Here is a 26,703-nt window from a genome sequence, read left to right on the forward strand (position 1 = left end):
TTTCACAACTTATTGCTCTTGAATTGTCAAAGGCAGATAGCTCGGAAATATTTCCATTACTTTGGATTTGTGACATTACAGATAAGAATTAAACAGTAAAATAAGTTTTGTCATTAAATCATTCCTCAATTTGACATCAGAGATGTTTCTAATAGTATTTTCAATTGATTTTCTTCATTTCAGAAACGCCTACAGAATGCAGGAAGAGGAAAAGGATTCGTTCTTTCCTCAGGAGGCTCTGGAAGGCCGTGAAGAGTCCTTTCTGCTGCTGTTGCCTCAGTGCCGTGAATGTTGTGGAGCCTTTTGTCCCTCCACCAGATCTGGAGCCAGAACCTGATCCTAAGCCGTCCTCACCTGTGCCAGAGCACTCCGGCGTCGAGCCAAATAACGGTAAATCGCCAGTCATTATTTCTCCAACAATTCTAAACCGTATTGTCGTCTCTAAAATATCTTAAGGCTTGTTTTCAGAGAATATTATTCTTATTTTCTCGACACAACCAGCACTGATATTTAAAAAAAATAAAACAGTGGATCTAGCAAGCTCATATTTGTCTGTTTGTTTTTCAGAGTCCTTTGAGTCTCTCTATAATGTGAGAGAGATGATTGGATCCGGAACGTTTGGCAGTGTGTACGAGGGAACACGCAAATTTGATGGCAAAAAGGTAAATCTCATCGAATTGTACAAGAATTTTGCTTATGCATGCATCAAAACATATGTAAAACAATTCACAGATGGTTTAATACTTTGTGCAAGGTCAGGTGCTTGAATACTGTTACTGTTATTGAAACCGTTTTTTGTCTGTTTGTTTTTTTGCAGGTTGCCATCAAGCGGATGAGCAAACTTGACAATTTTCTTTATCTTGCTATTGTAAGTTGGCCAAAACCTGAATATGTATTTAGTTGTTTAAGTGCAGATGACTGTAGTTAATACATCCGTATAAGGTGTAAATGTGATATGACAAATGAGCCACCAAATAACTTTGAGCTGAAAAAAGTCTCGTTTGAACGTACCTAAAAAGATCAAAGAAAAGTAAATTTATAAATGTTTATGTGTTTTCTTCCGATTTTTTTCCCTGCTAACCTTCTGTCTACTACTTTTCTCTAGCCTGGGCATCCCGAACCTCTCGTTACAGAAGTGGCGCTGCTGCTAATGATGAGGCGGGAACCCATTAGCCCCCACGTCATACAACTATACGAGTGGTTTGAACACCCTCGGAAATTCACCCTCATTTTGGAGTACCCCGAACCCTGCGAGAGCTTGCAGGACGTCATCACTCGTCATCCTGAACTGTGTGAAACAGTAGCACGGGTCTTCATGCGACAGGCTGTGCTGGCGGTACAACACTGCATCGAGCATGGTGTTTTCCACAGTGACATTCATGCACAGAATTTCCTGTTGAAGAAAAACACCTTCGAGCTCAAGCTGATTGACTTTGGGTGCGGTCAGCTATTCAGTAGTGATGGCTACGAGAGCGACGTATACCTTGGTGAGCATTTTGGGAGTGTGGAAACCTGAATGTAGTGACTTACTAATTATTCTGATGCTTTAAAAGAAAAGTTCAACAATGTGCAAATTGGATTTACAGGATTACAGGATCATTGCCCACCTGAAGTCTTCACAGAACCTAGATTCCACGCCGTACCAGCAAACGTCTGGGCTCTAGGAGTGCTGTTGTACGAGATGGTGAACGGACGTCGTCCTTTTCGCAATAGAATGGAAATCATAAATGCCAAAGTTAGATTTCAGAACGCCAACTTATCCATAGGTGAGTGAATAATATCGATAAACATTTAAGGTGAAGCACGTACATATAGCGAGAGTTTGGGGCGTGGCTACTGTAGCAGGCGGAGCCACGGGAAAAGAAATTCAGCTTTAGTTAGAGCCAAAAAAGCTCCATTTATACCTTCAAAGATTAAAAGGGTCATGAAGGCATCAAAAGTGAACAGAGCATTGTGATGCTATACGCGCTACAAAGCATGCTTCAATTCCCTACATCATCATCATGCACCCGTTCAGAAAGACACATTTTCATAAAGGCAAATGCAACACAGCTAAAAGTGTTCCTGATATGTTAGACCTGAAACATGCCTTCACAAGAACCAGTTAGAGCTGTGTTTGTGATGTTTAAGTTGGGGAGGACGCGATGCAAGAAAGGGGCAAGGTTTTTAGAAAATATGTTTAATTTTGTAATTCCGCTAGGGTCACAAAAACGACATACTTTACAAACTTTAAAGATGAGAAACATTTGACATAGTCATGTTTTAGATGGTCATGACTAACCAGCTTTCTCCTTATTCAAATTTGTACAGGATGCACTGATCTGATTGGGCAGAGCCTAGCCCGGGATCCAACTAAACGGCCGACGTTAGAGCAGATGTTACAACATAAATGGATTACAAATGATTGCTCTACTGTAGATAGGAGAAGATCAGGAGATTCACTCGATCAGTGATTTCAGGTGTGAGGAAGTGTAACAGACAAGAGTAGGATTATTATCATTTGTCTTCAATTCTGGATTATTTGTAGTGAGGTTTTCAAATTTGTGTTCATTGTAATGTTCTTGCTATAGCCAAGTCACATCACCCTCATTTATATAGCGCTTTATGCGATACAGATTGTTTCAAAGTGGCATCACTGTAGTAATAAACAGGAAAATAACAGAACCTGTGATTCAATTCTGTTGTAAATCACCTCTAAAAAAACATTAATGATTAAACTTGTTCATTTGATCTTTGTATTGGATAGGAAATAACATACTTGCTGACCTTGGTGGAGGGCTTGAGCTCGAGACTTGACCCGAAGCCTGAAGTCCAACCCCAACCTGACAGGGAACTCAAGACGCCACTCCAGAGATCTTAGAGCCGGTCCACGTCTGAGCAAGAACATGACTGAAGACTGGAAAGAAGTCATCAAGTCATCACAGACACATTTACTCTGTTTTTAGAAGTCAAGACGAGTCATCTTTATGTAAATAGTGCTTTGTGACCAACAGTGATGGGCAGTAACGCGTTAGAAGTAAGAAGTCCCGTGGCGTGAGTCGTGACAATGACGTATGAGCGCCGCAACGTCAGTGGTAACAGCGACATGTGTAGTGTTGAACAAGACAACATGGAGCGCGGGAGAGAGCAGGACCATTCAGCGTTTAATGCTTGGAAGTACCGACATTATTTTGAGTTTGACTCGGTTAAAGGTGACAAAAACATCAGCGTCCGCTGTACACTCTGCGTGGGAAGAAAACTTTTATCTACAGCGAAAAATCCTACCTCAAATCTGAGCAAGCTTCTAGCAAGCCGGCACAGAAATGTTAAACTTACTGAAAAAAACCCTGAACCCCCAACTGACATGACCACCGCGGCTACATCCAGTTCAACCGGGCGAACCTCCGATGGCCCCTCTCCTGCTAAACAGGTGAAACTAGACTTAAACCTAAAAGCAACAGCACTTAATGCCGATGAACTGAAGAAGCTCGTCGCTGGCTAAATTGTCGAGGACATGCTGCCAATTTCCACTGTTGACTCTGAATCGTCCCGAGGCATCATAGAAAAAATGCCGACCAAACACGGTGTCAAGCTGCCGCAGAGAAAGTCATTTGCAGCATACCATGAGAGAGAATACGACATAATGGACGCTAATTTGAAGGCTGCACTCGGAGATGTAGACTTTGTTTCCACCACTGCTGACATCTGACAGTCAGGAGAGACTTTCATTTTAATTATTTTATTGCTGTATTTTATTTACATCTAACAAAAAATATTTTTCTTTTTTATGCTGGAATATGCAGAAATAGAAGTTAACAGAAGAAGGACTTTATTTCATTAAAATATGGTGGAATGTGCAGAAAATAGGTTTAAATGTTCAACAATTTTCTTCAAGTCTGAGACTGTTGCATTTAATTTAATTTTTGCTTGATGCAATGTGCATAAAGTTAAAATATTGAAACTAATAAAACAAGTTTTTTAAAAAAGAGAGAATGTTTCATTTGATTCAATTTAAGATGATGGAATGTTGTTTGTATATCTGGAGTTTGTAACAAAAATATATTCCCCCTGGGATTATTAAATAATTTCTGAATCTTTAGCAAGTCTACTGTTGTGTATTTTCACAATAGAGTTTTGACTTATTTTCTGTGTGTTCCAAGTGTGTTTTTATACTTTTCTAGTATCACTCATTTAAATGGGAAGCTTTTTATATCTTGTAAGTTATATATTTTGTACCCTTCTGTCATTGTATTCATCGTTTTTATTGTTAACAAACAAACCACATCCATCCCCTACACTTTTGAAAAGCTTGCTACGCCCATGTCATGTAGCCTACACCCATGAACCTTTTATTCTTAAAGCTTTACCTTATTGAATTATGTTTTTATACTTTATTTTTAGCTGCTGGCTTTTTTTTTTTTTTTTTTGCACCTGGGATACCATGAAAATAAATATTAATTCAATAACTTACCGTTCTGTCAGTTTTAACCTCTGATATTATAAGAGTGATTAAGAATTAAACTTACATTTTACCCGGAAGTGTGCAGACGTCTTTTTGTCGGGTGCTGTTGCCATGGTGAATCGTAATTTTTAATTTTGGCTCCATTGATTATGGCTATTCGTAGTCGTGGTGCACGCACTTAAAGGATTATTTCACATCAAAATGAAAATTTCTCACCCCCATCTCATCCAAGGTGTTCGTGTCTTTCTTTCTTCAGTTGAAAAGAAATAACATTTTGAGGAAAACATTCCATGATTTTTCTCCACATAATAGACTTCAATGGCAACCAAAATGTTGAAGGTCCAAATCAATGCAGTTTTGAAGGGCTTGTGTGATCCCAGACGAGGAATAGGGTCTTATCTAGTGAAACCATCGGCCATTTTCAAATTTAAACAAAAAAATTATATACCTTTTAACCTAAATTGCTCATCTTGCACTGCTCTGCGGCTCGCCACGGATTGTGTAATCACGTCGGAACGGTCACGCTAGATGTAGGCGGAAGCACCAAGAGAAAGCAAAAACTCACAGACATGTCAAGAATTTGTCTTCCAAACGGCTTGTTTATTGTCATAGCATGTAGGTTTTGTTGTGTGCTGCTTGTTCTAATTCAGTTGAACTTTCTGAATTTATTCACATTTGTTTTGCTTTATACATCTCTACATAATTTTTCACTGTTATAATGTTAATATTTATCTTGATTTTGACATTTATTCCTTTTTTTTTGTATAATTGCATTTCATATTGTATTTTGTACTAGACAGAATGTGTTTGATTCCTATTGTTATCATACTGTTTCTGGTTTGACCTGATGCGTATTAATGTTAATTTTCCATATATAATTAAAACAAAAATACTACAGTTCTTTTAAGAGAACCCTTACACTTTTTTTGGTTATGAGAAAACATTTCGTTTTAGTCGTTTTAGAAACATTTCCAATATAAACATCCAAATAAATATAAAAAAACCTATGAAACAGATTAAAAAGAGATCTGCATAAAATGATCCAGAAAGCTCTTTACCTCCTCAGAATATACCTGAGAATAAGCACAAAGTCTGATAGGCCTACAACTTATTTTGAATTAAAAACTTATTAAAACTTATACAGAGAAACTGAAACATACATTTTAAAATGTAAAATGTTTGATAAAATAATGAGACAGAAAAGTAAAAAAAGTACACAATGATTTGTTTTGTTATTCAGGGTCATTGTCCTGTTGCACTGGTTACTCTTATCATGACATGACCTCATAAACCCGACAGCCAAGTTTCTATTTCTTTTCTTTGAAATATTCCTTTTGTATTGTATTATAGCATTTTAGTGTGTTTTGCACTATATGGAAAAAATGCTTTGATGTCTATTGTCATCATACTGTTTCTGGGGCCTATACCATGAAGCTGGCTTAGCTGGCTAGCCAGATATGTTTAAACTTAGTTTGTGCCAATCCTGGATTTTAGGTACCATTAAAGTGGTTTGGCTTTTAGCCGTGTTCATTTCCATAGTAACTTACGCTCCAGGACAGGTTATGTTCTGGATAAGAGATCTCAAACTGAAATTAGACCAATCAGCTGTGAGCAAAGTGACACGCCCCTGATGCAATAAAGTCACTCCCCCAGTTTCTATTCCAAATTATAGGTCACTACCGGTCACTACATAGCAAATGGTTTTTAAAGACTAAAGACCTCCTCATGCAGGCGAAACGGCAGATCTGGCATCCTTGTCCCGATCTATGGGCACTCCATGTCTGGCCCATCAACGGGTACAAGAGAACCTCTCTGAAAGTGTGTTAAACACTATCTCTGAAGCTAGAGCCCCCGCGACCTGGCGGCTCTACTCAGGCAAATAGGCAGTCTTTTCGGACTGGTGTAAAACACAAAGTCTGATCCCACATAATTGTGAAATATCAGAAGTGCTCAATTTCTTACAAGAGCTACTGGACGCGGGTCGTTCTGCACCACGCTCAAAGTTTATGTGGCTGCCATAGCAGCATACCACATTCAAGTGAGTGGACAATCACTGGGGAAAAACGATCTGATTGTGCGCTTTCTCAGAGGGGCTAGAAGGCTTCACCCACCTCGCCCCCCTTCAGTCCCTAAATGGGACCTGTCCACGGTCTTGGATGCCATGAAAGGCTCTTCATTCGAGCCCCTTCATTCTGTGAGCTTAAAGCTCCATTCACTCAAGACCGCTTTTCTGCTGGCACTCGCATCAGTCAAGCGAGTGGGTGATCTGCACACGCTTTCTGTGAGCGCTTCTTGTCTGGAATTTGGGCCAAACGACTCTAAAGTCGTCCTCAAACCAAGGCATGGATACATACCTAAAGTGCTTTCTAAAGATGCTAGAAAGATGCTAATTTGCTCTGTCTTGTCAGAGCGCTGAGAGTATATACATAGAGCGTTCCGCCGCTTACAGGCAATCTGAACAGCTCTTTGTGTGCTTTGGCGGCCGCACCCATGGGTGCGCGGTCACAAAGCAGACTTTGTCACGATGGATAGTGGATAGTGGATCTCCCTGGCTTACGAGTCTAAAAAACCCAGCTGCCCTATAGGCATTAAAGCTCATTCTATTAGAGGCATGGCCTGGGCATGGTCCACTGGCATTTCACTGAACGATATCTGTGTGGCGGCAGGCTACGCCTCCCCGTCCACTTTTATCAGGTTTTATAATTTGGATGTCCCTGCCTTACAGGCGGGGCTTCTCTCTGTATAAAAGACACATGTTAACCCCTTATGGCCCGAATATTCCGGTCTGGGTAATGTAACTGTGTAAGGTTCATAAGCATACACTCCCTCATATGACGCAACTTTGTCTGGTCCTTTCAGTATACCACATCTATTATAACCCGACTTCTGGTCATATATATATATATATATATATATATATATATATATATATATATATATATATATATATATATATATATATATATTAGGGGTGGCACGGTTCACAAAGCCCACGGTTCGGTTCGTATCACGGTTTTAGGGTCACGGTTTTCGGTTCTGTACGGTTCTTGATGTTGTTTTTTTTAATCGTTAACACTCCAGAAATTTACTTCAGCATATGATATATATGGCTTAATCATCCACAATTTAGGATACAGTATTAAAAAATTGTTATATCAAGTTGTTTCCTAACTGGCTGTCTACCGAGTCCGACACATTGGCGTAACATTTTTCATGTTAATCGTATCAATTTTGATCAGAACAATGCACTGTGGCTTTAATTCAGCTGACCTGATTAACAAATTTCACCATGAAGTGTTCCGTGTGTTTCACAATCACCATATGACATCCAGCGCTGTGAAAAAATAAAATAAAATAAAATAAAATACACGAAAACACAACACTGCTAGAAGTTTTTGCCCAAACTTCAAAGACATGTTTAAATTATTAAAACTAGAAGCATATTTTAACTTTTAAATGTTACATTTATCATGTGAACTACTTATATACAACATGTTATATATGCATATGTGTATGAGACAGAGGGGAACACGGTCGCATTTGTAGCAGATATATGCTACCCATCATAAATCAAAGCATGACCCAGATAGCATTGTGACATTGAGTCAATGTTGAAATTCCATCAGAATCATCAATTTGGTTGAGGTTGAAATGTCAATGCTAAATAATATTGGATCAATGTTGAAAATTCGATGCAAAATAAATAGTGGACCAATGTTGAAAATGCAATGCTAAATAATATTGGATCAATGTTGATAATTCCATGCTTTTCAGTATTGAAAAGACAAACATTGAATCAATGTTGATTTTTGGTCAGCTTAATTCTCCACTGGTGAGACTCAATCTATCTGTCCCATCATTCAACATGTTAAAGCAAATCCAAATCAATTGGGTACATTTCTGTGAAATGTGAGCACATTCATTCTCCGCCAGGATGAATCTCCGCCAACAAGTGAGTGGATTAACAAAGAACTACTACCATAAATTTAACTCAATGGGACGAACCAGTTGATTATTATTAGTAGACATATTGTTAATATTACTGTTTTAATTATTGTTTTAAAATCTAAAATCACCTCCATCATGGAAAACATCTCCAATTCTCTAGTGTTTTCGGCTAGCTACATCACATGCAGAGAGATAATGAATGTCACAGAGTCCTTACTTCTTGTGGTCATCCAGTTATATAAATCATAGCCTGTTTTAAATTTATAGAATGTAGGCTATTATTATTATTTCGCTGAAGCGCTGGTATAGCGAAGAACCAACGAAAAGGACGTTGCTGCTACACCACCCCGGCGGCTTTCACTGTCCGCCGTCTCTGGCTCTCCCACGCTCACTCTCCGCGGTGGGGCCACACGTTTTCCTAGTTTCAACGTCACAAGGCTCACAGATGATAAACTTCCGATGAAGTTGTTACTGTATACGTTTCTCAGGGTACTCACACATTGATCAACCCGTGTGCTCGTCTTGTTCTCTCTTCCAGTGTCTGGCTCGCGTCCTGACCGCTGTGCTCTCTCTCCCGAAGGGATTTGCTCATTAGCACTTCCGGCAACTGTCCTGCATGTAACTTCTCAGAATCGGACACACACTTGACACTTGAATCACAATGCAAAACTCGGTCTGTATTATACTCAGCCTCGTCTCTTTTCTTCTCTTTATAGCTCTCCGGATCTTTGATCGCTCAGTCCACAATATCCATCTCGTGTTATCCTTTGTTTGCCCAGATGCCCAGATCCTCTCGCCGCAACGGCTGGAAGCGGCTACCACCACGCTCAGCTTGAGCCCGACCTGGAACTAACAGCTGCGGCTGTGTGTGACCGCTGCAACGACTGACCCCGACTGACTTCTGGAGGCCCTTTTTGTTCTCCTCCTACCTCCCCTTCACCTAATCCGGAGGTCGCGCTGTTTATTGGAGCACCTGCCGCCGATTCTCTATGATTTTTGGCACGGGGACGGGAACCCGGAAGTAGTGGTTTTTGATCCGGGCGGAACAAATCTCTGCCACTATGGTTCCGCCCCAGGAAAAGTCACACCGTGACATCCTCCCCCGCCAAACCGTTCTAGTCCCTAGAATGCCTTTCGGTTGCCCATTCTCAATAGCGTGCTGGAGGCCGGCCACGGTTCTCCCGCTGGGACCGTCGTGGTGGCGAAACAGGGTCGATGCCAGCAGGCATATCCACTGGGTCTCTGGGGGCCATTTCTGCGGGGGCATTTACCCGTTCTCCTGGGATCACGGCCCATCCCGCTATCCACGGGGCTACAGCTTCAGGCTCCGTTGGCACCTCCTCTACGGGGCTGGGATAGTTCGGACAGGGGCGGATCATGTTCCGATGGACCGATCTATCGGGCCCGGCTTTCCCTTCGGGCCGAATCGTATACACCGGCTGTCCAGGCCGCTGTTGGCCCTGGATCACATACGGAGCAGTCTCCCATCGGTCACTGAGCTTCCCCTTTCCCTGTCGCCGGTTGTCCCTTACCAGGACCCTTTCTCCTGGAAGAAGGGGGGCCTCTCGAGCCGTCCGATCGTACAGCCTCTTGTTTTTCTCCCCAGCCACTCGGATCCGTCTCGAGACTTGCTCTTACGCAAAGTGGAGGCGCTGGTGGTGGCGCCCTACCCACTCGGTTACATTCCCCTCCTCCTAGGTCGTTGCCGTCCCCAGCATTAAGTCGGTGGGCATCCGCACATGCCTGCCAAACATCAAATAAGTGGGGGCGTAGCCCGTGGTACTGTGCGTGCTGTTATTGTATGCCTGTATCAGATTTGGTAACGCACTCACCCAGTTGCTCTGGTGTTCCTGATCTAGCGTGCCTAGCAAGTTCAATAGGGTCTGGTTGAACCGCTCGCATCCGCCATTTCCCTGGGGGTGATAAGTGGTGGTATGAGTTTTGGTGCAGCCATACAATTGACACAGCTCTCTAATCACCCGAGACTCGAAGTTTTGCCCTTGGTCCGAGTGGAGAAACTCAGGGCAACCGAACGGCTGGAAGACAGCTCCCCACAGGGCAGTGGCGGTGGTGTTCGCCGCCTGGTCCAGGGTAGGAATGGCCCAGGCGTACTTGGTGAATAGGTCGGTGACTACAAGGATGTTCTGATAGCGGTCTACCGGCCGACCCAACGTCAAGAAGTCCATTGCGACTATGTGGAGAGGGGCCTTCGCCTGGATGGGGACCATCGGTGCTCGTGCTTCCTTCCTGGCTTTGAACAGGGTGCAACAGGGACAGGCCTGTACGAAAGTACGTACCGTTGCTTCCAGTTTAGGCCAATAAAATGTAGGCCTCAGGAGGGACACGGTCTTCTCGTGCCCTTGGTGGCCCAGCTGATCGTGATAGGCTGTCAAAAGCCCTTGTACCTGGCCTTCGGGCACAACCATCTGCCGGAGTTCCTCGTCCAGCCCTGGACCTCGGACAGACCTACATAGCACTCCCTCCTTTACCTGGAGTCTGGCCCATTGTCCCAGCAGCTTCCCTCCTGTTCCCCCTTGGGTCCGTCGTTCGGTCAATGTCGGTTTTCGCCCCCGTTCCAGCCATCGTGTCAGGCTACTAATCTCCCCATCGGCCTGCTGTCGCTCCTTCCAGCGGTAGGGGTCCCATCCCCAGCTCGCAGGCATCGCCTCACGTTGAGCCCCAGGCGCCTCCACAATGCCCACCATATACTCTTCCCCCTCGGGGTCCGACGTGGGTTCCGGTGGATCCCTCGGGCCTTGGGCTTCCGGGAGTCGGGACAGGGCATCAGCGTTGGTGTGTTCCCGTCCTGGCCGGTACTGGAGCTGGTAGTTGTAATTGGCCAGCTGGGCCACCCAACGCTGCTCCACTGCCCCCAACTTTGCCGTCTGCAGGTGTAACGGGTTGTTGTCCGTTACTACCGTCACCTGTGCACCCCACAGATAGTCTTTGAATTTCTCGCTGAGTGCCCATTTCAGCGCCAGCAGTTCCAACTTGAAGGAGCTGTAGTTGGCATCATTCCTCTCTGCTGGATGGAGGCTCCGGCTTGCGTAGGCTACTACCCGCTCCACGGCGTCCTGTTGCTGGGCCAAAACGGCCCCTAAGCCCAGGTTGCTGGCATCCGTGTACAGGACAAAGGGCTTGGAGAAGTCGGCATACGCCAGAATCGGCGCCTGTAGTAGCTCCTGCTTCAGTCGCTGGAACGCAGCCTCACACTCAGGACTCCACAGGATAGCCGGGGATCCACGACCTCTGGGGCGTCCCGTCCCAGCCAGCAACTGATTCAGGGGCCTCGCGATCCTTGAGAAGTCCCTGATGAAGCGGCGGTAGTACCATACGAAGCCCAAGAATGACCGGACTTGCCTCACGGTCTGCGGGGCAGCCCACTCCAGCACCACCGACTCCTTCTCCGGGTCGACAGAAACTCCCGCCGCACCCAGACAATGTCCCAAGAATTTGACTTCCCGCCGTAGCAGATGGCATTTGTCCGGTTGGAGCTTCAGCCCATACTTCTCCATGGCCCTGAAGACCTGCTCAAGGTGCTGTAAGTGGGAGTCGAAATCTGGGGAATAGACAATGACATCATCTAGGTATACCAGGGCGGACTCCATCAGCTGGCCTCCCAGGCACCGCTGCATCAGCCTCTGGAAGGTGGCAGGGGCGTTGCAGAGGCCGAAGGGCATCCGGTCCCATTCAAAGAGACCGAACGGGGTGGTGAAGGCGGTCTTCTCCTGATCGGCCTCGGCCACTTGTACCTGCCAGTAGCCACTTGCTAAGTCCAGCGTGGAGTACCATGCCGAGCGTGTCAAGCCGGCCAGGGAGTCCTCGATCCGGGGTAGGGGGAACGCGTCTTTTTTAGTGACCAGGTTCAGCTTCCGGTAGTCAACGCAGAACCTCCATGCGCCTGTCTTCTTTTGCACCAACACAATGGGAGCTGCCCACGGGCTGCTGCTCTCTCTGACAACCCCTCGGTCGAGCATACCCTGTAGAAGTGTGCGGACCTCTGTATACAGGGTAGGCGGGACGGGTCGATACCTTTCTCTGCTGGGCTCTGCCTCCCCCGTGGGGATCCGGTGCTGCACGACATTGGTGCAGCCGTAGTCCTCCTCGTGTGCCGAGAAGACATGTTGCCACTTGCCCAGCAGGTCTCGCAACTTCCTGGCCTGTGCGGGTCCCAGCTCCTCCCCTTGCAGGGAATTTCCCCTCAGGTGGCCGGGCACCTCCTCCCCCAGACTCTGGGGCGACGAGCTTGCTTGGGTAAGGGCCACTTCCACCACTGCGGGGCGTACCTGGCGAAAGCTCACGTCCTTGTTCTCCCGCACCTGGTGGGGTTCTACCAGCGTCACCTTGACCAGCCGCTGGTGTTTGTGTAGGTGCACGACACGGGGCGTCCCGTTCCGAACTTTCACCGGGACCCGTCCTCTTCGTATTACGGCCAAGCCTCTGGCGACTTCTACCTGTTGGCCATCCCAGTGGGGCTCCACCAGCACCCACTCTTCTGGTCCCACGTCCCGCTGGGGGACTCGTACCCATACTAGGGCCTTACTGTTCGCTGGCACGGACAAGGCGTACCGGCATGCTACCCGACCAGCTCCTTCGCGGCCTTGCCGGGCCCGGGACATCCGAATTCGTCGACAGTCAGCCGCGACACGTTCCCATTCCTGTCGTTCGGCCGGTGGGATCCTTCGAGCGGGCTTTGCCCGAAACAATTCTTCCCAACACGCTGATAATATGTTCATACCTAGTAGGGCCCGGTGACTCCCCAAGCAGTGGTCCTGTACGATGATCACTCCTTTCTGGGGCACGACAACTCCGTGGATCTCCAAGTCCGTCAGCCTGTAGCCAATGTAGGGGATGTCTAGACCATTCGCTCCTTTCAGGGTGAGCCAGGGGGCCTCCGTCCCATGCATCCTCTGGTTTCCGAACAGCTCTTGCGACAGGCTTTCTGCAAACAAGGTCACCTGGGATCCAGTGTCGATGAGACAGGGCACCTTCACACCGCACACCTGGACCTCCACCACTGGGCTATGCCCAACCAGCCTGTCCTTGGAGCCTGCTCTGACGGGTGGGTCATCTAAGGGGGTCCCGACCACACGACCCACTGTGGGCGGTCGACCTAAAAACCACACTGTCGGCTGTAGTGGCCTGGTTGGCCGCAGCGGTTGCAGATAGGTCGCCCTTGCTCGTCCCATTCGAACTGGGGTCGGTTGGGTCGATTAGGTCGCCTCCCTGGTTCCCTGTTCCCATCAGAGTATGCACGGTCCCGAGAGATGGGCCTCACCTCTTGCCTGGTAGCCCCGAGGCGTAGCTCGTCCACTAGCGTCTTGGATAGCTCCGCCATCTGCTCCCGGACGTCCTTTAGGAGTTCGAGCTTCAGAGTCTGTTTCCAATCCGCCATGTCGGGGACAGCCGCTGCGGAACTACTTACGACCGCACACACAGGGGGCTCTTTCACCTCAGCCTGGTCGATCTCCAATGCCACCGCTTCTTTCTTTAAGTCTTCAAAGGTAAGTTCTGGCTCCCTTCTAAATTGTACTCTGAGACCCTGGCGCACTGGGCCTTCCCTTAGCCCCAGCAGGAATTGGTCCCTCAACAGGGTCTCGCTGTTGCCGAGACCATGGTCCGGGCGTCCATGTAGCCTGGTAACCTGCTCTCATAGTTGGAGGGCGAAAGCTCTGACGGATTGGCGGGGGCCCTGCTTGCTGCTGAAGAACTGGGCCCGGAGAACCGCAGTTGGGGTGGCATCACCATACCTTTCCGTCAGGAATCTAAACACAGACTGAGCGGTGGCTCGGACGGCTTCGGGGGCGACTTGGACTTCCCGCCGTGCTTCTCCTTCAAGGGAGTTGAGTCCAGTCCCTGGGTTAGTCCAGTCCCTGTAGCCCGGCCAGATACTCGATCTGAGCCCGCCATTCGGAGAGGCGTATCTCTGACTCACTTCCTCCATATTTCTGGACCCAGGGGTTTCCCATGAATACTGGCATGACTCGGGGTGGGGCCTCCAGTGCCTCGTCGTCGGCCATCTGAGGATCCCTGGTCGCTCAACCCGAGGTGAAACCCTGCCGACTGCGCCAAATCTGTCACAGGTCGGAGCGGACCGCGTGAGTCCCGCTCCTCCCTTATTTTTCACCTCGGGGAGGTTCCCAGTGATACCCCAGACGACCAGACACACGAGGACACTGGAGTAAAGTTTAAAATTACAAGTCTTTATTAATTTACTTAAAATTGGGGGGAAGGGGAAGTGAGGGGGCTAAAATCCAAGAGGACTGGAGAGTGAGGACACCGCCTCAGAGCTCGCCGGCTCTCTCTGCAGGAGAACCTCAGATAAGTCGTTTCGTCCTTTTTCTCAATGTTTGGCTTCCATGTCCTGCTATGTGCTCACTTGTCTCTTTCTTTCTTTTTCCCAGGGCGGACCTTTCGGGGGATTTACGCCACGGCTTGCTCCTTCTCCTGAACACAGGGGTAGAACGGGTAAGGACAGGGGAACGGGGCGACAGGGGTACCTCTCTCTCTCGGGCGTGCTCCAACGGCTTCCTTTCAGAATGGATCAAGGGGCCGGTGTCATAGAAGTCGGTACCTCCGGGGCATCCGCTGGATCTGGGTCAATACTGGGACTTTTGTTTGGCATACAGGTAAGTATAACTTCGCTCAAAGGATATCACTCACAGACTCTGTAGACACGGTTCATCAGTTTCTCTCTCCTTGTTCCAGGCTCTGTGATAGCGGTGGCTCAGGGGGCTTGACCACGGCGGTGGTGCTGGATCGGGCGCTTCTCTAGATGGCTTCACACAGGTAAGTGCAGGTAAGTATGACTTTGCTCAATGGATATCACTCACAGACTCCGTAGACACGATTCATCCGTTTCTCTCTCCTTGCTCCAGGCTCCGTGATAGCGGTGGCTCAAGGGGCTTGACTGCGACGGTGGTGCTGGATCGGACGCTTCTCCAGGTGGTTTCACATAGGTAAGTGCAGGTAAGTATGACTTTGCTCCGGGAGTATGTAGCGTTCCCCTCTCCTCTCCTCGGGCCCTGCACACGCACACACAATTTCCTCCGACACAAGCACGTATCAATGGCTATTCAAGAGAGTGCTTACTTGGCTCCGGTCGTGCTACCCCCGTAGCGACAGAGAGTAGGGTGAGGTTCACAGCGTGAATGGTTAGGGCTAGTTACTCCGCCAGCTTCGGGATCGTACCTTCCCCAGAGAGTGGGTCAGCCTGGATAATGGTCTCTGGGACGACACGCACACACACAGCACAACACAGCAGATTCCAAGTGTACACTCTCAAAGTCAAGATTCTGACTCACCCACGGCACTCTACACACTAACCAGGTGTACTTAAGGTCCAGAGACCACTTTTCCCGCGTCGTTTATCGCGGGGGGGTGGGGGGGGATCGCTGAAGCGCTGGTATAGCGAAGAACCAACGAAAAGGACGTTGCTGCTACACCACCCCGGCGGCTTTCACTGTCCGCCGTCTCTGGCCTCTCCCATGCTCACTCTCCGCGGTGGGGCCACTCGTTTTCCTAGTTTCAACGTCACAAGGCTCACAGATGATAAACTTCCGATGAAGTTGTTACTGTATACGTTTCTCAGGGTACTCACACATTGATCAACCCGTGTGCTCGTCTTGTTCTCTCTTCCAGTGTCTGGCTCGCGTCCTGACCGCTGTGCTCTCTCTCCCGAAGGGATTTGCTCATTAGCACTTCCGGCAACTGTCCTGCATGTAACTTCTCAGAATCGGACACACACTTGACACTTGAATCACAATGCAAAACTCGGTCTGCATTATACTCAGCCTCGTCTCTTTTCTTCTCTTTATAGCTCTCCGGATCTTTGATCGCTCAGTCCACAATATCCACCTCGTGTTATCCTTTGTTTGCCCAGATGCCCAGATCCTCTCGCCGCAACGGCTGGAAGCGGCTACCACCACGCTCAGCTTGAGCCCGACCCAGAACTAACAGCTGCGGCTGTGTGTGACCGCTGCAACGACTGACCCCGACTGACTTCTGGAGGCCCTTTTTGTACTCCTCCTACCTCCCCTTCACCCAATCCAGAGATCGCGCTGTTTATTAGAGCACCTGCCGCTGATTCTCTATGATTTTTGGCGCGGGGACGGGAACCTGGAAGTAGTGGTGTTTGATCCGGGCGGAACAAATCTCTGCCACTATGGTTCCGCCCCAGAAAAAGTCACACCGTGACATGCTCAAAATGTAGGCAATAAGGCAATAACAAGCTGGATAAAGGTGTTATTTAGATTTTTTTTTGTGCACAAAAACGATTGTCGTCGCATCGTAAGATTATTGTAGAGTCACTGTGGTGAGATGGACTTTGTAACGACGTTTTAAGTGCCTTTTATCGGTCTTGGGAGTATAAGTATACTGAATGCCAATGGAGGCCTATCTGAAGCCTTTCTCAGCCATCAGCTTTCAACAAAAATATCTTCATTTGTGTTCCGAATATGAACGGAGGTCTTACGGGTGTCGAACGACATAAGGGTGAGTAATTAATGACAGAATGTTCATTTTTGGGTGAACTAACCCTTTAAGCTGGGCATACACGGTGCAATTTTCGTCTGATTTCGAGCCGAATTCTGACTCGTGCAACTCTTATTTGGGTCGGGACGATTTTCTGCTTTGTCGTGCGTCGTTTGTTGTGAGGTGTTCGCGTGATTTTAGAATCAAAATGATTAATCTGTGCGTGCAACGAGTAAGATGTGCATTTGTGGATCCAGTGCCACGCATGCATTCATTGACTCGTTTGTGAGTGGATCCTATTTGATTCATATGAGTTAATGAATGCATGCGCGGCACCGGATCCACAAATGCACATCTTACTCATTGCACGTACAGATTCTGACCAACATTAATACAAAATCGAAGTTTTGCATTCACAATTATGTCTATTTGTACAAAATGCTGCACATTCATGCAATTCTTTATTTAGCACACATAAGTTGAAAGGCATTTGTTTGTGGACAGTAAAAATATCTACGAAATGTATCAAATTCATGGATTATTGTGCGTGCATTTATTAATCATTTTGATAGTAAAATCATCCCATATTTGTCCAGTGTACAGGGAGAAACAAGCGGCGATCGGATGAATTTCTGGCATGTCAGTAATTCTGGTCGGCCCTCGTGAGCTAATCGCACAGCTGAAGCAGAGCTAGAACTGATTGCCCTGTTGGCGGTGAGGGGAAATAGGACAATCAGTTCGTAGCTCTGCTTCAGCTGTGCCTGTGTGATTAGCTCACGAGGGGCGACCAGAATTACAGAATTCCAATTTAATCTTTAGGCAGCAAGAAAGAAAACGAAAGAAGAGTGAGATCTTTAAGTCCTGCGACAGCTATATCAAACTGCAGAAATTTAGAAAACTGCTGCACCTCCAGTTCGTGTTGTAAAATGGATAATCTCTTACAAACCATTGTGTAGCCAATCCAGCTCCTTTTTATTAATTTAGCTACTTGATTATTGATTTACTTGTTTCACTTTCTCATGTTATTTGTTTATTTACTATTATTTACTATTAAATACAGTATTAATATTAGATAAAACAAGATACATATTTGAAGATATTTTCACCTTGCTTTTACATTCATTCCTCCTGTGTTTCTGCAGGTGCTTTAAAGGGAAAAGTCTATATTCAAATTAATTAAATAGTATTGAATTTAAATTCAGCGTGTTTTAACTGGAATGTAAAGATTTGGATCACCCCACTGAGCAAAGTTATGTCCAAAGACGTCTTTTCAATGTCTTTGCCCCTAGAGGCGTACGTTGAAAAGACGTCCACTGAGGAGCCAGAATGAAAGTTTTTATGACGTCTGTTTTTGACGTGTTCTGCATGTCCGATATAGACGTTCATGGAACCTCAAGGTTAAAAACTATCAAATGTGCTCATTGTGGACATATTTTCCATTTGTAATTGCAAAGCAACTCACAGACAGTGTGTGTTTGTCCAGAAATCATGAAAATAAAAGAAACTTCGCTCACACCTTTAGACACTTTAGACAACTTAGCATCTGTAATTCACACATCTTTGGATCGTGAGAGAATCGTGGGATTCAATCCAGGATCTTCTTGCTGTGAGGAGACAGTGTTTCCCACTGAGAATCACTGCCCTTAATCAAATACATAAGACACACTTTGACTATTTCTGTCAGACGTCTACAGAAGCTCTTACTGAGAATGAACAGAGGTTTAGATGTTGATGTTTATGTTTCATTTGAAGTCACCATTGTGGTGGGAAGCGTTTGCTTTAGTTGTGCTCTTGGTCCCTGTACTTGAGTTAGCTTCTCTTTGGCTGCTGTAACTGTGTGTGTGAAACACAATAGTTGTGGCTGAGAAAGCAAAGACAAAGCGACTTTAGGTGTTGTCAATTCCTTGTTGATGACTAAATCATCAGAAAGCGAGCATCTGATGTTGTATTTTAAGTTTTGTGTTCTTTTTTTGGCAAATAGTCATTTATTATATCCACTATAAGCTTGTCAATCTACTGTATTGGCACCAATAGAAATAAAATGATAATTTGTCCTGAATGATGATAAATTAAAGTACATTAAATAAACGATGGTTTGCAGTATGTGCACACAACATTTTGAGCAAATATTTCACATAGTCACACACAGACATCAAGATTTTGCATATGATTCACAACAACACACAACAATACGCCAGTCGGCGTTACCACCAAGGCCTGGAGGTCCCCCACTCTCCTCAGAGAAGTGATATCCAGGAGAAAAGTCACCTTAAAGGGTCATGAAACCCTAAACCAAATTTTCTGAGATTTTAACAGAGTTATGTGTGTTGAGCATCATAGAAGTCAATGTTATCATCCATTCATTTTGATTGTAGGGGAAAACTAGTTCATTTTAAAAAAATTTGCGCTATATTCAACTTCCGGGTTTAAATTCATCTATGTATCAACGTCACAGAATGTGACGCTTTGTCGTACTATAGTACAGCGGTGACTCATCGATGTCTCATAATTATTCACTAAGTCTGCGTGTCCTTATCCTATGAGAAGAGGCCTCACTTATTTATTCATGAGACTGCGTGTTCTTATCCTATGAGAAGACGTCTTGCTTAATTATTCACGAGTCTGCATGTCCTTATCCTATGAGAAGTGCCTCGCTTAACACAGCAGCACGCAATGATTGACAGGCGCTTCAAACAGTGAGATCGCATTCAGTGAGTGAGAGACGCATTATTGGATCCAAAACGAGTGATTATTTTTGCTTTGTAAGAGTTTCTGCGTCCCATAAGTTCTCTTCAGTAGATCCTGAGTCTACGAAACAAACGCGATTCATCCACACTGTGAGTGTAACCGCTCTTTAAGCCCATTAACTGATCAAACGGCTCATAAGTTATCAATGATGCAACAGCGTGTTCGTATATATTTTCTATGCAGAGAACAAGCGGATTGCTGTGCATTTATTTGTGCAATAAATGATAGCTGTCGATATGTACTTTATGTATTTGTGTTATTTAAGGTGAGCTTACACAACCATGTGCATATTGTATGCTTTGATGCTTTTAACTCTGAATCAGAAGCCGTTGCTGTGTTGTTGTCAGTCAGTCTCCCCTCGTCCCCCTCCACTCCGCAGCTTAACCACGTCCACTTTTATAGCATTTTTCAAAACTGTGGTGAGAACTGACGGTTGCTAAAACAGGGGGTTTCATGACCCTTTAAGGGTCAGGTTCTTTGCTTCAGCCGACTCCAGTGGCTCAAAAGGGGCCTCAGCCAACCCTTCAATTACCACTGCCAGATCCCAAGTTGGAACTCTGGAACGAGCCGCAGGCCTCATCCTCCGAGCCCCACGGAGCAACCGTACAACCAAATGGTGCCTACCCAAAGACCCATCACTCACAGGAGTGTGGAAAGCCCCAATGGCAGCCACTTACACCTTGAGTGTGGATGGGGTAAGACCCGCAGAGAAGCGATTTTGGAGGAACTCCAGCACTGAAGCCACTGGGCAGTTAACTGGGTCCACCTCACGCTCCCTGCACCAAGTGGCAAACACATTCCACTTGAGCCTGTACAGTCTCCTTGTAGACGGAGCCCTGGAACTGAGCAAGGTCTCGATCACATCTGCCGGCAGGCCGGCCTCTAAGTACCTGACCCCCTCAGGGGCCAGACCCAAAGGTTCCAAATTTCCGGCCGGGGGTGAAATATTGTGCCCCCCGTCTGAGACAGGACATCCCTCCTCAGAGGGACCTGCTACGGAGGACCCGCCAGCAGAGCTATGATATCTGAGAACCAAACTCGAGTTGGCCAACGAGGTGCCACCAGAAGCAGGCTGACACCTCATCGACGGACCCTCTCCAGGACTCCCGGAAGCAGAGCGATCTGCTTCCGGGAGCCTCGGCCACGTCTGAACCATGGCATCCAACCCCAGCGGGGCTGGATGCGTGAGAGAAAACCACAGTGGGCAGTGGGACGTCTCTCGAGACGCAAACAGATCCACTTCCACTGGGCCGAACCTCTCGCACATGGCCTCCACCACCTCTGGGTGGAGCCGCCACTCCCCGGGCCTCAGCCCCTGCCTCGACAGGATGTCTGCTCCCTGATTTTGGACCCCCGGGACATACATTGCCCTGACTGACAACAGTTTCCCTTGGGACCACAGGAGGATATGATGCGCCAGTCTGCACAGAGGGCACGACCTCAGACCCCCCTGACGATTGAGGTATGATACGACAGCTGTGTTGTCTGTTCTTACCAGGACATGGTGACTGCGGAGGTCTGGGAAAAAGCTTTGTAGACCGCCATCATCTCCAGGCAGTTTATGTGCCAGGAGGAATGACGGCCATCCCAAGAGCCCCTAGCAAAGCGGCCGTCCATGACCGCTCCCCAACCAGTGAGGGAGGCGTTGAAACGGATGGCCCCTGGGACAGAAACCAAGGTTTCTTCCATATGACCGTAGGGAACAAAGGCATCTGCGCGTTACCCTGATCATACGGAACGGATTCCCTCTGGGGGAAAACCCCTTGGTTTTCAGCCACCACTGTAGGGGTCTCATGTGCAGCAGGCCAAAAGGTATCACGCTGCCGCCATGTGCCTCAGCAACTTCTGAAAGTGCTTTACAGTGATGCTGTGGCCTAGCCTTATTCCTGAGACCATCGCCAGCATGGTCTCGACTCGCACGGGAGACATTTGTGCCCGCATCGTTGTCGAGTCCCATACAATCCCCAGGAACGAGGTTCTCTGGGAAGGCGTCAACACACTCTTTTTCGTGTTGAGTGTTGAGCCCCAAGCACTGTATTTGGGCCAGAACGACATCTCGATGCCGAACTGCCATCTCGTACAACTGGGCCAATATGAGCCAGTTGTCGATATAATGATGCCCTGGAGTCTCAATGGAGCCAGAGCTGCATCCATGCACTTCGTGAACGTGCGTGGGGAAAGAGCTAGGCCGAAGGGAAGCACTCTATATTGGTACGCCTCACCCCCGAAAGCGAACCTCAAGAACTTCCTGTGACATGGAAGGATGGATATATGGAAGTACACGTCCTTCAGATCTATCGTGACGAACCAGTCCTTGGACTGGATCTGACCCACGATGATGGGAATGGTGAGCATTTTGAACCTGAACCTCCTCAGAGACCGATTCAAATACCTCAGATCTAGAATAGGAAGCAACCCTCCATTCTTTTTGGGAACTATAAAGTACCGGCTGTAGAACCCGGACTCCCTCTCTAGCGGAGGAACACGCTCTACGGCCTCCTTTGCCAGCAAGGATTTTACTTCTTGTTCCATTACCCAAACCCGCTCTGGTACCACTGCAGTCCAAGGACTTCTTCCCAGCAGCCTTCCTAGCCTGAAGGACATTCCTCAGATCGCCCTTGGGCGCGGAAGACTGCTGGTGAGAACGCCGCCTCTGTTGCCAAGCTCCTGGATGAGGGGCTCTAGAGGCGACGCTCTCTTTCTGCATCTGCCGGTGCGAGGAGCTGGCGGACGGCTGAGGCAGCCTTCCCAGGCTTTGAGCGGCGAGAGAGAAACTGGCGGAAGGCTGCTGACTGTTTTTTCGCCTCCTGAAATCTGTCAACGACGGTATTAACGGCGTCACAGAACAGACCAGAAGGCAAAATCAGGTTGTCTAGGAGGAAGGTTTTATCCTTCTCCTTCATCCCCGATAAATTCAGCCATAGGTGTCTCTCCACAGTCACCATAGAAGCCATGGAGCGGCTGATAGCACGGCCGTCTCCTTGGTGATGCGGAGAGACAAATCAGCAGCCTTCCGGAGCTCCATGAGAGGGATATGTCAGCTATATCCTCCGGAGAGGGACCCTCACCCTCATCAAGCTCTTTTAGGAGGTCGGCCTGGTAGCCCTGCAATATGGATAATGTATGCAGGGTACTACCAGTCCAATACAGGGTTTGGTGGGCAGCGCCGGGTCTTTAACCCTTTCGCACGTACGTTCTAAATATTCAGACTGGCAGCCTGGCGTGAGTTTTTTTTTGCGACCGTTATTATGCAATGACATGCGTTCTAATTTCCATGGTAACACATCAACCTTGACACGTGAGTTTTTGCAGTCACAATGGCGCTCATGGTGGATGACCGCGTGCAGGTGAGCACTCTATGAATGTTTTGCTTTATTTTTTTAATTCAAAACCTCTCACATTATTTGTTAGCGTGTACACACTATGGTTGACATGTTTATGTTGCTATTTTTTCCCACTGCTTTGAATTTCGCTTGCACACGGCATTTTGCATCTCCCTCACAACATCCGCGTGACAATTGGTGAGTATATTTTAGTTTTCATTTCCTATTTTGGAGCACATATAATTATTTACAAGCATGCAATAAATATGAATAAAGATGTTTTAAAAATTCTCTTGTAAAACGAACAGTACTCAATAATGTGGACGTTCAAATGTCATGTTTGTCGTTTTGCACATTGCAAATATGCTCCGTGCATTCGGTAAAGTTATTAGGGTTCAGTTGACTTGATACGTAACATGAATAAATTATATATTATTTATGTTTTAGTGTTAATATTGTTACTGAGTTTTATATCTCACTAGCAAAGCAGAGAAAAGCTATATGGTCACGCCTCACTATTAGCTTGCATATATATATAGTTTACATGATGTCAAATACCATACCTTTTCTCTGCTTTACTAGTGAGAAATGTGTTGTATAAGTTTAGTATAATTCAAACGCATGTCATTTGTTAAAAAGAAATTGCAAAATTTACACATTTCATTCATGTTTTATTAAATCTTCAATTTAAGCTAAATGTTTTTTGTTTAAACTATTATACATATATACACACTTTCTAATAAAATTACAAAAATTATAAATATGATTACAATGAACAACAATCAAAATAGTATTATAAACAAAACAATAAATATACTCTGGTAAAAAAAAATCTTTAAAACAAACTATATACATATGTTTATACTAAATAAATTACAAATATAATTACAATTAATAAACGTAAATAAATAAATAAACTCTGACTTTATACACATTTAATATTTCTTCAGTGTGTGGTACTCCTCAAAGCAAGGGACCGCACACAAGGGAGTGTTGCACGGCACACACATGTGCTTGGTGAGACGCCTCTGCTTGCTCTTCCGTGTGCTGGAGAGGCAGACCTTGCAGTGCCGCCTGGTCCTGCTGCCCTGGGAAGTGGTCTGAGGGACTTCAGAGAGAAAATGCCTGGCTGTAAGGCGCAGAGGAGTGTCTAATGCAGGTCGCCCTCCTTTGGCTGGACACCGCGGTGTGCTGTACTCCTCCAGCAGCCCTCTCATCAGGTTAGTCCTGAACTGCAGGGAGGTGATTTCCTTTCCTACTCACAGTAGAACACATCAATAGGGCGTAAGGAAGAGAATAGAATTGTATGTGACAGTGTGGTCTGTTTATTATTGTAAATTTGTTAATAGAGGGTATGCATGTGACATCACTGTCAGCTGGAGTGAATTCGATTAAAATGTGATTAAGCTCATAATCACATGAACACACGTCCGCCAATTTTAATCGCATTGAAAAGGCAAGTAAACACCTTAATCGCAATATTGCCGCTCTGACCAAAGTGTGCATGTGCGTGGATGTATACGGATGCTGTGCGTTGTTCACACAATTTAACCATGAATGAACTCCGTGACATTTTTCTGAAGTTTTCTCTTCTCCAAATCACTAAACACTGTCAACACAACTCGCTGTGCAGTCTCTGCTCCTCATCTTCATCCAGACGTGAGAACAACGTGACGACAGCGTAGGCAAACCCGGCATTGCGATGTTCATCACGGTGCTGAATAATATCTTGTACGGCCATAAAAATGTATTTTGAATTTGATGCGAGTAGATTAAAACAATGGCCAGTAACATGCATAATGTATGCCTATCTGAGTGTGGTATAACTTATTAGCAAATAATAAAAATTGCATTGGAAGAGAATTTTTAAAAAATCTTTTAGTTATAATTGAATTAATTTAAGGACTGACACAATTTGTTCAGTAAACCACTGTTTGATTAAAAAAGAAGCTATTTTAAATGTAGTTTTCTCTCCCCTGCTGTACCGAACCGTGACTTCAAAACAGAGGTGCATACCAAATCATCCATGCATACCCTTTATAACACTTATGTTTACATTAATTGAAAATGTAATCACTTTTTATCTTGTTTATATTATTTGATTTATAGAAATATCTTACCAGTTATTTGCCTGTAGACGATGTGGCTGTTGAGTAAAACCGTGTCTAGTAGGTGAAAGAAGACCTTCTTGTACCACTTGGTAGACTTTCTGGTGCACTCAAGAAAACCAGTCATCATGTCTGCTTTGTCAACTGCCCCCATCTTTTTATTGTACTCCAGCACACAGACTGGCTTCATCTTTGCTTGCCCAGTGATGTGATCCAGCTTCCCTGTGGCTGCCATACCAGTTGGGTGGACTGTGGTAAGGACATGTACATCTCTTTTATCATGCCATTTGACTGCCAACTGCGATCCATTTTCCTTACATTCCACCTCACCCTTTGTCATCTTGCAGGGGAATGTTGGCATCCCTTTCCGGTTTGCACGCACCGTCCCACAAGCTCCAGTGTCAAGAGACAAGAGGTGCTGGAAAAGTGTGGGACTACTGTACCAGTTATCCACGTAAAGGATACGACCCTTTCTGAGGTAAGGTGCCAGTAGTGTCATTACAACAGACCCAGAAATCCCAAGTCCTTGGTAGTGCTGTATGTCACTGGTAGATCCGGAGTAAATGATCATGTCCTGCACATAGCCAGTGAGCACATCACACAAAACAAAAAACTTGACCCCAAATCTGTGCCGTTTAGATGGAATGTACTGACGAAATGCTAGCCTGCCTTTCCACTTCATCAGAGATTCATCAACACACAGATCCCTGTATGGCACAAAAATGCGACGAAAGGAGGAGGTGAGAGTAGTAAAAATATTTCTGATTTTTTTCAGTGGGTCATTGAGAACTGCTGTTGCATTGTTCGCAAAGTGAAGACAGCGGAGGAGCAGAAGGAAGCGGTCCTGTGAAAACAAAGACCCGAAAAATGGTGTCAAGAGCATGGGGTCTGTGCTCCAGTAATCCCGAAGAGATGGCTTTTTGATCACCCCCATTAGGAGAACTGCCACTAAAAATGTGTACATTTCAGGGATATTTGTTGGAACCCATTTATCCATTTTTCCCCTCACTTCTTTTTCTTTCAAGTCAGAGGCATAGCGGTTTGTTTCCTCCACAATTTCTTCGACAACTTCTTCAGTGAAGAACAATTTAAAACAATTGACCTCACTGGGGGATTCTGGTGGATTTTGCACACCACACTGTTGGTCGTCAAAAATGCCTGGGCCAGGAGGATTAAAAAGGTTGGTTACCTTCCAGGATGACGAGTTTACCTCAGCTGCTGAAGGTAAAATATGTCCTGGCGTTGTGGAAGAAGTCTCATCTTCACCCTCAGTGTTATCAAGAGCTTCAAGGTTCGGGGGAAGGTCTTCATCACTGTCACTCTCTGCCTCACTGTCAAAATTCTCCTCATCAGAATTAAAAAAAATCTCCTCTATTTCCTCACTTGTCAGTTGTCTTCTTTTAAATACATTTTCTGCCATTTTCTCTGAAGTAGTTAGAATCTGGTAAATTGTATTAAAATTGTGTCTGAAGCTGGTACCAACGCGAGTGTGAGGTAACAGTGACGTCAACAGTGACAACTTGTCAGCGGGAAAAAATGCTTGCAATGCATGACTGTTCAAATGTTTTATTATTTTTATACAAAATATTTTCAAACTTTTTAACTAAATTAAATGCATGCAAGTGAACTCCTTATGGTTTATATACTTATTAAAAATATATAT

At 46.0% G+C, this 26,703-nt stretch overlaps 1 protein-coding gene across 1 annotated transcript; it reads right to left on the reverse strand.

Moving 5' to 3' along the window:
- Positions 1-23,867: 23,867 nt before the first annotated feature.
- Positions 23,868-26,460, reverse strand: LOC307120170 (piggyBac transposable element-derived protein 4-like; the record flags this gene model as incomplete). The annotated part of the gene is made up of 2 exons (XM_079807057.1): positions 23,868-24,187; positions 25,053-26,460. The coding sequence occupies 2 exons, from the start codon at positions 26,458-26,460 to the stop codon at positions 23,868-23,870; spliced, it is 1,728 nt and encodes a 575-aa protein (XP_079663183.1).
- Between the last annotated feature and the right edge of the window lie 243 nt (positions 26,461-26,703).

This window comes from Gobio gobio (genome assembly GCF_949357685.1).
Source record: "Gobio gobio genome assembly, chromosome: 24".
Lineage (NCBI taxonomy): Eukaryota > Metazoa > Chordata > Actinopteri > Cypriniformes > Gobionidae > Gobio > Gobio gobio.